Source organism: Typopeltis vanoorti, chromosome 2 (assembly GCF_054136105.1).
Source record: "Typopeltis vanoorti isolate ZY-2024b chromosome 2, IOZ_Tvanoo_1.0, whole genome shotgun sequence".
NCBI classification, from domain to species: domain Eukaryota; kingdom Metazoa; phylum Arthropoda; class Arachnida; order Uropygi; family Thelyphonidae; genus Typopeltis; species Typopeltis vanoorti.
Genome location: NC_143550.1, coordinates 148,204,637 through 148,217,187, shown reverse-complemented (window position 1 = coordinate 148,217,187; position 12,551 = coordinate 148,204,637). Strand labels below are relative to the sequence as shown.

Sequence of the window (12,551 nt, the reverse complement as noted above, 5' to 3'; positions counted from 1 at the left end):
TAACTTCTGCCCAATACTATTCCCACCCCTATCATACCCAGAAGGCTCTATTGCATCATCACCGACAGAAAAAGCCAACCTCCTGGCTTCACACATTGCTTTTCCAATACATGCATAACCGACAATGGTAAATGTCCCCCCCCCCCACAACCAATCCAGATGCCCAAACATTCAATGTTCCCCTATATCCTTTTGCCAGAAAAAGATCAGAAAAATACTGTCCAAATTAGACACAAAATTCTCCTGTCCTGATGGCATTCTTCCAATTGTCCTGAAAGTGTGCACCAGAACTTACTCCTGTCCTATGTCGCTTGAATACTCTCTCTTACTCGACTGGTATCTATCCCACATCCTGGAAATTGGCCTATATTCAACCCATTCCAAAGGACGACAAATCATTGCTGTCCAACTACCACCCGATCTTGCTGACATCAGTCCTGTCTAAAGCAAGGGGAAAAAAACTCAATTCCTAACTCCTAAGCTACCCTGAAGGTACCCAGCTAATAAATGACTGCCAGTATGGATTCTGTCACTACCGATCAACAGGAGATCTGCTCACATGTCATCCATCTCTGGACAAATGTCACGATGATGTTTGGCAAATCTTAAGTGATTGCACTCGAAATCTCCAAAGCTTTTGACCAGGTCTGGCACAAAGGCTTACTAAATAAACTATCATCGTTTGGTCTGTCTGGACTACTGTGGTTGGATTGCCAGCTTTCTGTTTGGAGATACACTACGTGTGGTGGTGGATGGCTCCTTAACTTCTTACCATTCAACTAATGCTGGGGGTTCCACAAGGTTCTGTCCTCTCCCCAACCCTCTCCTTGCTATATATCAATAAAATACTTCAGTTGACCTCCAAACCAATACACAGTTTTGCAGATGACAGCACATAGCACTCCTTCCTTTCATTTGCACATCTCAACCACCACTGCCCTCAATTCTGATCTCCAAGCCATCCCCCAACGGGGGTTCAGATAATCTCATCAATTTCAATGCTAATAAAACCCAGTTCTGTCTTATTTCTCATAAAAAAGAACCATTTTCTCCCTGTATTATTTTTGACAACACCCAAATTTCCACATAGTTTGAGATTGGAATTACCATGATATCAAGCCTCTCCTAGCATAAACACATCAAAACCATTGCATCCTCAGCTTCTAAAAAACTAGGGTTTTTCTCTTTTGCTCAAGATGCTACTTGACCCCTGAAAACAGCTGTTAACATTTACAAATTACAAATTCACCCAGTTATTGAATACTGCTCTCACATATGGGATGGGGTCCCTAAAAGCTCCCCTCAAAATGTCTGACTCAATACAGAGGAGAATAATTAGACTTATTAATGACCCATCTCTTACCAACTCATCCCCCCCCCACTTTCATACAGACAAACTGCAATATGTGTATTTTATAAATATTTCCATGGGAAACGTCCATCTGAAATAGCATCAATAATTCCCCCACTTAGTACTCAGCTCATTGGAACATGTGCAGCTGCTGCTCAACATCCCTTCACAGTGTACCTTGAAACAAACAGAACAAGTTTCTTTTCCTCTTTCTTCATCCCTGCAACTGCTGTATTGTGGAAGTCTTCCCCCTGCTATGCTTTTCAAGGAATACAGTCTTTCAAATCAAATGTAAACAAGTTTCACCTTTCCCAACCCACTACCCATATACGGTGCTAATGTACTATAGGTTGATCAACCAACTTCTCGTGTATGAGCCCAACATAAAAAAAAACAAAAACCTGCAACAAAAACAGTCTCTTTCTGAAATTTACTGTGAGTGAGCATGGTAGTTTTTTTCCAGATGATCCTGCGAGTGGTATCCAATACATGGTCCGCAAGATCGGATTAATCATAGTCATGATTACATAAATGTCTTTTGTATTCATCTATGTGGATGGTGGTTGATCAATCTGCCTGTCCAAAGTATGCCAAGATAAGGAACAAGGCACTGAGAGAGGAGGGTGAGGAAGCTGATTGATTGGATGAGGGTAGCAAGTTTTTGGTGGAGCTTAAAAGCTATGCATTTTAAACTCCACAGAGATTTAAGCTGCAATGAAATTGCATATTTTTTAAGGTCCTGGCGATTTTTTGGAATGTACCCTAGATGTAGGGGATGGTGATGGCATTACTGAAATCCTTATGAAGAGAAGGTTCCTAGTATTGGAGGGAGAATTATATTTTAAATCTGTAAGAAATTGTAGGCCTGCATAGCTCAGTGGAAATGCGTTTTGCATCCTCTGCAGTAGGCTCACTGAAGATAGACCTAAGTTCAAGTCTAGTTGCCGACTGGAGGAACTTTTCCTAAGCCTTTGTGGCGTTTGCACACCACGGTGCTTGGCCGCACGAAGGAAGACTTGGTTTCGAGTCTAGTCAGCGACTAAAGGAAATTTTTCTAAGCCTTTTTTTTGACCGGTTCCCAAGTTAGTCGATCTCTGGCACGGGCAAGCGGGTTTTTCGTCCTGTAAACTCAAGAAAATCGACCGTAGAACCCACATTACTTCAGACATTAAATATATTGTGTTAGGGACCACGAGATGGCGTCACAGTTGAGCTGTCTCTCTTCGCTGCAAACCGCTTAACTAGTGATAGCCTTGGGCCATCTATCTCTGATTGGGTACCAGTGGAGGTCGAACTGCCCACTGAGTCTCCAAAAGTTAGATAGGGCTAAATGGTCTCGCCTACTCCCGTATACGGGAATAAAAAGGCGTTAGCTGATTTTTTTTTTTTTTTTTTTTGATTTCTTTAACCGGTTCCCAAGTTAGCCAATCTCTAGCACAGGCAAGTGTTTTTTCCCCCCTCCAGGAAACTCGGTTTATCGTCTGTAAACTCAAGAAAAGCAACCATACAACTCACACTATCCTGTTAGGGTTAGGCGCCAAGCGATGGCAGCACTTATTTGCCAGTCTCTTCACCGGTTGTCACTTACAATTAGTAATAGTCTTGGGTCAAATATCTGATTAGCTACCGGTGAAGACTGAACTACCCATTCAGTCTCCAAAATCTAATTAGGGTTAAAAGGCTTTAGCTGATTAAAGAAATTGTAAGCATTGTGTATATGGTTGAGTTTTGCTGAAATAGAGAAGTTTCACTTGAACAAAGATTGTAGACTACTTGTTAGGTTTAATGATACCATATCATGAGAAGTGGTAAATTTGAAGGTAGTAATAGACTGCATACAGTCAGGAAGTCTTCCTGATTATAAAGTCAGGAGAATAAATCAAGTGGGAGTTAAATGGATAAATACCATTATTAAGCTGGAGCTACAAAAAAGTACAGGGAATAGTAGGTACACGAGCAGTACAAAGCACAGACTGGTAATCAGTAGTAAAAAAGGCAAAAGTTGAATATGAAAGGAAATTAGCAGTACAGGTCAATATGTTGCAAGTAAAAGGAAGAATATTTATGGCAGAATAATTTATCATAGGCATTCATTAAAATGAATGCCTATGATAAAGAAGTAATTAAATCAGAAAAATAGTAGAATTACTAAGTGAACACTTTGCAAGAATATATCACCTTCTTCTTCAGCACTACAACCCTATGGCCTCCCATTTTTAGGTTTCATAATTCACTAAGAGGTGGGGTCGTTACCCCCACGCTCAACCATGTGTAATTGTCTGTGAAGCATTGTGTTCTTAAGGCCAGTTTGCCTGCTTGCGGGAGGAAAAACCCTGCAGTCAATGCCTAAGACTGGCTAATGTTGCTATGTCTCAGAAAGATCCTTAGCTCCTCACGTCAGCGACGAGAATCGAACGCAGGACACTCCTTTCCCAGGCGCGTAACCACTCGGCTAACTGCGTGGACAGAGTATATCATCAGGTGGAGATATTGCAGTAATGAGAGAGAGAGAGAGGCAAAGGCTTATTATGAAAACTGAGGTAAATGAACTTGAGGTGCACAAGGTGCTAGGAAATTGGCAGTACCTTTGACCATGTTGTTTAATCTAAGTCTCAGCTCTGGTTAGTCCCAACGGGGTGGAAAGAGGGGAAAAATTATTCCATTGCATAAAGGAGGCTCCAAACTAATGGTAAATCACTGACCGATATGAATCATAGTCAAGGTGCTGGAGAAGTTGGTCAAAAGGAAAATACAGGAATAGCTAGACAGGGGATATGGGGGGGGGGATATGGTTAAAACATGCTTCAAGTTTTATAATACAGTGACAGCTAAGTTGGATAAAGGTAATGGGTTTACAGTCTATGGAATGAGCCTTATAAGAACAGGTTGAAGATTTGTGAGCTACAGAAATTGGTTGACAGGGAGAAAAGGGGTGAAATGATTGAGACATACAAATTACTAAACAGTTTTCACAAGATTAATAGAGGAAATTTTTCAGAATGGTGGGAGAACTAGGGGCCATCCTTGGAAACAGAGTAAGAGTATAGTTAGCATCCTGCTAAATAGGCTGACAGAGTCTGTTGCGAGTGTCATGACTCTGAATGAGTTCAAAGCAAAGTATGATAGATACTACACAAATGTTGGATTTGTGTAGTATCTTGGCATGATGTTTAGAGCCTCCGTTGATGAATCTAAGGACTCTATGGAGTAGCCCATAATAATAATAATAATAATATTGTTGAGAGCAGTGGTGATCAGAAAGTTTCTGAATGTATTTGCCTGTGTGAGTTGGTTTTCTGTATAGAGCGAAGGAAAGTTTACCATTTGGAAGGTGTGTCTAGGTTAGTTTCCTTTTCCATCATAAATCATAAACTGAATTAAGATGACAGAGGAAGGACAGTATCTGAGCCAAAAGGCCAAATAGAGGACATCAGCATTTCTTAGCCAGATAGAAGGTTTGAGGGAGCTGGCTCTATGGCTTGTTTTTCAAAATTTTCAATGTAAAAATTGGCAAGTGAGGATGAGAGGAGGAGGAGGAGGAGAGGGGGACCCATAGCAATTTCCTTTACCTGTTTGTAAATTTTGTTCTTTCAAGAAAAATATCCAGAATTGATGTTGAGATGTGTAGAGTACATCACAAAAAAAAAAAAAAAATAATAATAATAAAATAAAATAAATAAATACATCCAGATCCTTAAAACATCGGCACAGCTTTCAAGCTTTGCTGAAAACTTGCTGCCTTCATCCATTCAACTAAAGATCAGTCCCCTCCTCTCTCAGTACCTGAAGTATATAAAGTACCCTGTTCCTTCAAGTTGGTTTACTTTGAACATTCTGGCAGATCAACCACCATCCACTTAGATAAACACAAAACATACATCTGCAATTACAACTATGGTCAATCTGGTCTTGCAGACCAGTACTGGAATACATGTACCACTCATAGGATCTTCTGGCAAAAACCACCATGCTCCATCACAGTAAATTTCAAAAAAGAACGATGTTTATAGAATCTGCAGTTTCACTAAGAAATCAACCAAATTTAAATAAACAAAGGTACAAGAAACTTTTCCGAATTCGGAAATGCTTTTCCTTAGAGATCCCCATTTTACAATCCAGGCTGCTTAAAAATGCCTACAGAGGGCACCCCACCTAGATAGGACTTTGAGTCAGATCCATGTATTTCATTTATTACTGTGTTGCCTTTGTGTGTGTGTTAAGTCTTTGTTTGTACTCCCTGAAGATGTTTTAGTGACGGATGAAATATTGGAAGAATTAAAATTTTTTAATTCTTTCTTAGTGCTGTTAATACTCCATTAAGCCTCCAACATGATGTCCTCTCAGCACTAAAGCCTTAACACACAGTTCTATAATTCCACATAAGGAAGTCCGTTACTGGTTTGATTCTAGTCACTGACTAGAGGAACTTCTTGAGTCAGTCAGTTAGGATTGTTTCTCTTGAAAACTTGCTCTGCAACTAAAATTATCATAAACCTCACACTTATTTCAAACAATAATATATACCTAGGGTTTAGAATCACAAGGTGACTTCAGTTTATTTACAGTCTTTCCTTCCCTGTTGCTTACAAATTGACTGGCTGCTTATCATTTTTCCAAAAAATTATGGCTAAAGGAGCTTCATGTACTCCAGCTAATGCCTTTTATTCCTAAAGGGAATAAAAAAGCATTAGAGGATTTATATATTTTATAGGTTCTCCACTGGAAATGTAGTCTATGTTTTCTGTATTCCTGGCTATTTTTATAGTTCTTGCCCTTTTACTGCTGATTTATGTACCAAATTTGTTACAGCAGTTATTCAACTTGCTTAGAGAATTTAAACATGTTGCATTTTTTTAAATTTTTTTTTTATGTGAATCCCACCCATGAAATGTTTGTAATTTTGTAATGTGGATGAGTTAATGGTTAGATAATCCAAAAAACCTGCATTAGAAACCAAATATGAAACTTTTGAAGCCACTTCAGTTCTCCAACAAGCAGTGTGGTAATGACATGCTGAGTGATGAAAGTAATGACTTCCTAAAGACAAGCACCTATTATTTGTGCCTGCAGTGGGATATGAACCAAGACTATCTGCATGGTCAACCAGACCAAATGGAGTATAACATTATATGCATAGTGTAAAGTGCTGAGAATATCTCCAATTCTAATAATGTATGATCCATACAGATGAATAGCAATAGGATAGTGTGTCTCTTTGCTTTAAACACAATTTTATGTGAAATCACATTCCATATATCCTTAAAGTCTAAAAAATAATATGTCACTCTCTATAATGTTCCATTTATACTGTATAACTTAAGTATTTTCAGGAGCTTTTCTCTTAGCACTTTTCATGCGCCTCTTAAAAAATCTAGAAAAGCTAAACACAAATCGCCAGCCTGGCTGGGCGAGTGGTTAGCGTATCTGTTCTCCAGTCAAAAGGCTGCGGGTTCGAATCCTGCCGTGAGCATGGATGTTTATGATTGTCTGTGAAAATACATGGTGGTGGCGGTCGGCAATAGATGGCATTGGTATAGATGCGGTTCGTTGAAGATGGAGCTGGTGATGGAGACAGAGCTGTAGAGCAAGTGCCCTCCCTCAATGAGTCCATGGAGGCGTTATGTGATGATAATAATAATAATAAAAATCTTTGTTATAAATGAAAACTTCCATAATCAGATAAAATTAACTTAATATTTTCCATAACAAGGAATATACATCTTTGGGCGAATGGTGGTCCTTCATAGCACCCTACAGTCATGTATAGTGAGTGTGGTGGGTCGTTCACTGTGGGTAGCACTTACTGTTTACTCCCTGTGCTTCCATCTCAGTATGGCATCACTGATTGTTGACCTGGATTGGTGCAATTTGTCAACAATTTGCCAAACAGATGGGCCTGCAACATGGCATCCTAATGCAATGTCTCTTTCAAACTTCGTCAGCATTTCGCCTGAAGATGGTTGCACTGACTTAGCATCACATTGCTCTCCAATTATACTGGGTACAAACATGCGACTTATTACGGTGAATGCGCAATGCACCTTGCCCATGGAGTGTCTGTTGACTTCTTTCCAAGCAGTGCATGTGTGTGTATGTATAATTCATCATCATCGGCAGACATTGTCAATCCACTGCTGGATGAAGGCCTTTCTGAGTTTACTCTAAAATTCTGTCCATGGCTCTCCTTTCCCATCTCACTCCTGCAAATCAAACTTGATATCATCAATACACCGTGATTTAGGTCGGTCTTGTGGTCACTTTTCCTCTTGTGAAATCCAATCCAGTACTTCTTTTGTTCATCGTTGATGTTGTCTTTGAGCAATATGCCCAGCCCATTGCCACTTCAGATGTTTGACTATTCCTATGATGTCAGAGACTTTAGTTTGATTTCTTATCAATGAATTTCTTTTGTGATGTGTGTATTCCCTATTCATAAATGAATAAATGATGATGCTGGCAATGAAATAAGACAAAGGATGTAATACTACTCTTCAACAGTTTGGGTTAAACTAGTAGACTAATATCACAGAAGGATTCAGAGTGAAGAAGACAGCAGTGATAACTTCATACAGGATTTTATATCTGTAGACTAGTTTTTAGGATGTATGGATGAAGGAATGTTGTTTCAAAAAGGGAAAGAAGAATAAACTTAATCAGTATATAGCTAAATGGATGGTTGTATTATATCCCCTGCTTCAGGTTTTAATTGGTTTAGACAGAAAAGTACATACGAACCGTATCCAATGAAGCTGTGCAGGATGATTTATTTTGGGAAATAAACTCAACTCTACTACTGTCTGGGAACATCCAAAGATTTGTACATTTATTATGAAATAACTTCTACTGTGAAAGTTAAAAATAATGGGTTAACAAAAACCATTAATTTTTCAGTATTTAATCACTGCATTAGTGATGATTGCAGCAAAATTTAACTTTCTTCTCACTTCTCTTTCCAATTTATTATATCCTTCTTAAAACATCATGCTTGTAAATAATCAACTTCAAACTTTTTTTTCCCCCATATAATATGCACCTTATTTTTGCTCATGTCAAAGATGGTAAAGCTGAAAAATAACGCATACAAGACAGAAATTTGTATCACTTATTCAACAGCTAAGAGAGAGAGAGAGAGAGAGAGAAACTTACCTGCATCATGGCGTTCTCGTTCTCTTTCTTTAAGTCTTTGTGAGTATGTTGATTTATTGTGGTATCGTGGACTATGCCTACTGTCAGGGCTGTCATTTCTTCCATAATTGTTACCATTACCAGTTGTTGGTGATTCTCGCATTTTGTCATTGTAACGATCACTAAAACCAGTCTTGGAGGAATACTTGCTTGTATTCTATGGAAGAATCACAGTAAGCACTTTATAATACCAATTTCCAGGTACCTGCAGAAAAAAAGTATATCACCAGAAACAAAGAAATAAAACTATGAAAATAATTACTGGTTAGCAATTACTTAATTTCAAAGTCGTAATGAGTAGAACAAATTTAGATATCTGAATATTAATTGTCATAGGCTCTAAATCTCTTGTTCAAATCACTTCTTTTTCCCCTCCTAATTATCACTAATCAAGTTTGATTAAACTCTCATTACAAACTTTGAATATCAAGATTACTCCGAGTTGCAAACTGTTAATCCACATTTAAGTTTTTGCCAGGCGTAATTATTCTCCTTTTTTGTCCAAATTCAGTTGGAGCAATACGCAGCAACTTATTTATTGTTTTATTCCTTTACCAAATATCAATCTTTTATCTCTCGGTAAATATTTTTTTAAAAAAGAAAACTCGCTACAAAGATTATATTATTTGCCAGTACAATTTAATATTACATCCATAAAAGTGAAAACTATTGTTTAAGACTACTATTACGGTAATTTTTATTCTTGGCCACCAACAGATTTAAGACACTTACTATAAAATGCTTTTCTTACTTAAGGCTGAGCAAGCAATAGGCAATGCTACAGGAAATGGAAATTAGTAACCATTCTATATTATGACCTCCAACATATATTCATAAATTCCACTTTGAAAAAGTCATTTCAACTGAAAAGCACATTACTCCAGTGCAACTGACCAACCAGTTGATAAATCAAAATCTGTTATTTGCTTTCTGCATATTAAATATATATAGATATACATTAAAACTTAAAAGATCATATATATAAAGCATATATATGCTTTATATATATTAAATATACATAGATATACATTAAAACTTAAAAGATCACACATATATATAAAGCATATATATGCTTTATATATATTAAATATATATAGATATACATTAAAACTTAAAAGATCACACATATATATAAAGCATATATATGCTTTATATATATTAAATATATATAGATATACATATATATGTCTACCTATATATGTTTTATATATACTAAATATATACATATCTATATATATTTAAACACAAAGCGAATCAATTCAGAGCAACAAAACTTACTGTTGACATTTATGTATTTACTCACTCTTCAAAATGGTAACTTTGTTCTTGTTAATGTTAAGGTAAGAAATTATGTTGGGCTCCATTATTTCATATTCTAAATATGTATAAACTTAAAAGATCAGCTGTAGAGTCCAAAATAAATATGGCTTCTAACCAGATCTATTGCAGTCACTTTTACTACATCTTTAATAGGTTAGTAAAAGTACTACCTTGATTTCATTTTACTTAGTACTTACAACAGAACTGTAAATGTACCCTTAGTGTTAAGTATTACTAATAGAAGACAGGGGCTGTTGAAAATTTCAACTTCTTCCTATAATCAGGGATTGATGAATGAACTGTAATCGATTATTAGTGAAGTAGCTTTTGAAGCTAATACAACTTACTATATGACTGAACTCTTTTTTAAGTATTAATAAAGTTTCTAGATGATAATACCACCGCATTAGATATTTAAGGCCAGTTTTGATTTAATACCAGTCCAATAGTCGTCTGCTGTCACTAACCTCATAGGGATGGGCTTGATTCCTGTCGAAGTACCTGCCAAATGAACAATAACAAGGACATTAGTATCCATTTATTAATAATAAATACATTAGTTAAAGTCTAAATACATATCTTTGATTAAATTCATATTGATTTTGATAAGAATGATGGGACGAATTGAAAGATGGCGTCCTTTTTCAATAATCAAACTTTAAGTATTCTTTATTTCAATCGTCTTAATACATAAAAAGATAGGCCTACAAACAATTAGAATGGGCAATTGTGCAAAACCGTACCCATCATTGAGCCTTGGAAGTTTCCTTGCATGCATTACCATTAATGCTAATAAGATTAAAATATGTAATGCAGATTATTCTCCCCAAGTGAAAAGAGTGTCAAGGGATATTTGGACCATTTACAAGAATACAACTTCGGTCACTTGATCCAACGCCATGACACATCCGGGCACCTTTAGAGCACTACAATTTGTTGAAACGTCACATAAACTAGATTTATTCAAGTATGCATTATTAGCATAACTGACTAGCTAAAAACATTTTTGTAATGGTTAGAAATATTAATAAAAGAAATTATAATAAAACCTTTACCAAAATATTAAGTCACGTGGGTAATTTTATTCCTCAGTATGGCGCTGTAAAGAACTGTCAATATATCCAATGTTCGCGTCAAGTAAAGTGACTTTTTCGGTGTCACTATTGTCTTATTTACGAATGTTATTTTTTCTCGTTCACTAATTACAAATGCTAGAAATGACTTTGTAGAGAACAAAATAAAATTATTGTTTCTTGTATTTCTTTTGAATGGATACTCACGTTAGATTTGATTATAGCTGAAGTCGTGGTGTTCGTGTATTTACTTTGAAATGACTGTGTATTTAGTGAAAACTTTCACACCTGTCTTCACTTTTGACTAAAAATGTTTACATATTATTTCATGAAGGTTTTCACTTGGTATGCACACGTTTATGAAGTGTCACTGCCAGTCTTTTTCTGAAAAAACTTACTGAATATGGTTACTGGTTTATGTACAGAATGATGTTAGCGTTTCAAAAACAAATGAAATCAAGTAAGTGAACTAACTGTTACAGCCGTTAGCTGGCACGATTTAATAAGCTTGTTTTATATTAATTTTCCACTTCTGTCTTGTTAATATGTGTTTGCATGCTTACAACATATTTTCTGTTTTGCTCGACAGTTGTTTTTTTTACTGTAAAATGAAAATTTAATGAGTTCAAGAAAGTGTACCTTGTTCTATCATCTAGTGTTACAAGATTTACTAAAATTTGCTAAAAACCATCCAGATTTTAGCAGCGACCGCTTCTATAAGCGAGGTGGAGACAGTTGTTTTTATCTTCACGAAATTACATTTGAATAATGCGAATTTCTGGTTAAACAAAAAAAAAAGCTGTGTGCTTTATTAGCGATAATAAAAGCTTGAAATTTTAATAAAAAAAAAATTAGATATGGTATTAATGCAACAAGAATTGATTAAAAAATTCTACCCCCCCCAAAAAAAACCCCTCAACATGTTAGGCTTAATGGCCTATCAACTAAGTAATTTTGACTCAATAGAAACCTATATATAATGATTTGCTAATCACAATTTGCTGTGTCTTTAGGATGCATGTTCTTTATGTATGTGTTACAGAATGAAAAAGGAGTTTTACAAGAGGGAAAATCATGGCATCTCAGGATTGAATCCAAGGTCAAAAAGTGGATCTGCTACCTGATTTCAGCTAAATAAATTGTTATTTTTCATAGGTCTTTTTCTGCAATGAATTTGTGAGGATAATGGTACCTTTGTCCCTTGGTTGGAAAGATCTAGATTCAGATTCCTATTCAGGATACAAGGAACTTTTATATGGACATTTCATTTGGAGGTAAATTATTTGGTTTTACATGAATATTGCAGAGGATCCCCACACACATACCTCAGAAATGTAAGTTTTTTTACTCTGCAATAACTGACTATACTGGCTTTGTAGGTGCAGGTTTCTTTAGTCATAATTCAGACAAATATCATTTTTTTGTAACTTAGTGAAGCAGGAACTAAACCATTGGGTTTGATTGTATGGTACTGGAGAACTTGATAAAATTGTCAGGACTGTCAACTTTGTAGTGCCTTAGTGGCACCTGTGGGTGAAGAAGAAAATCCCATCACTAAATTGCCACAATCATATCTCTTTTTTGCCTATTCTGTAAACTCCAATTTCCCTTTCCTTAATCTC

General features: G+C 36.3%; 2 protein-coding genes across 4 annotated transcripts in view; one reads left to right on the top strand and one right to left on the bottom strand.

The window, feature by feature from the left end:
- wcy (WW domain-containing adapter protein with coiled-coil wacky) overlaps positions 1–10,754 on the bottom strand; it is a 257,173-nt gene extending 246,419 nt beyond the window's left edge. The window contains exons 1-3 of one of the 3 annotated variants that reach the window (XM_090413481.1): positions 10,600–10,754; positions 10,324–10,357; positions 8,498–8,693 (exon numbers count right to left, since the gene is read on the bottom strand). In XM_090413481.1, coding sequence (XP_090269607.1) covers positions 8,498–8,693; positions 10,324–10,357; positions 10,600–10,640 — 271 coding nt within the window. In that variant the 5' untranslated portion in view covers positions 10,641–10,754. The other 2 variants (XM_090413500.1, XM_090413489.1) reach the window with 2 other exon arrangements.
- Positions 10,755–11,011: 257 nt separating this feature from the next.
- The window catches only part of metro (membrane palmitoylated protein 7-like protein metro), a 456,631-nt gene continuing 455,091 nt past the window's right edge, over positions 11,012–12,551 (top strand). Inside the window, exon 1 of the mRNA XM_090408766.1 lies at positions 11,012–11,389. The gene's annotated coding sequence lies outside the window, so the exon portion shown is untranslated. The remainder of the gene's footprint in view (positions 11,390–12,551) is intronic.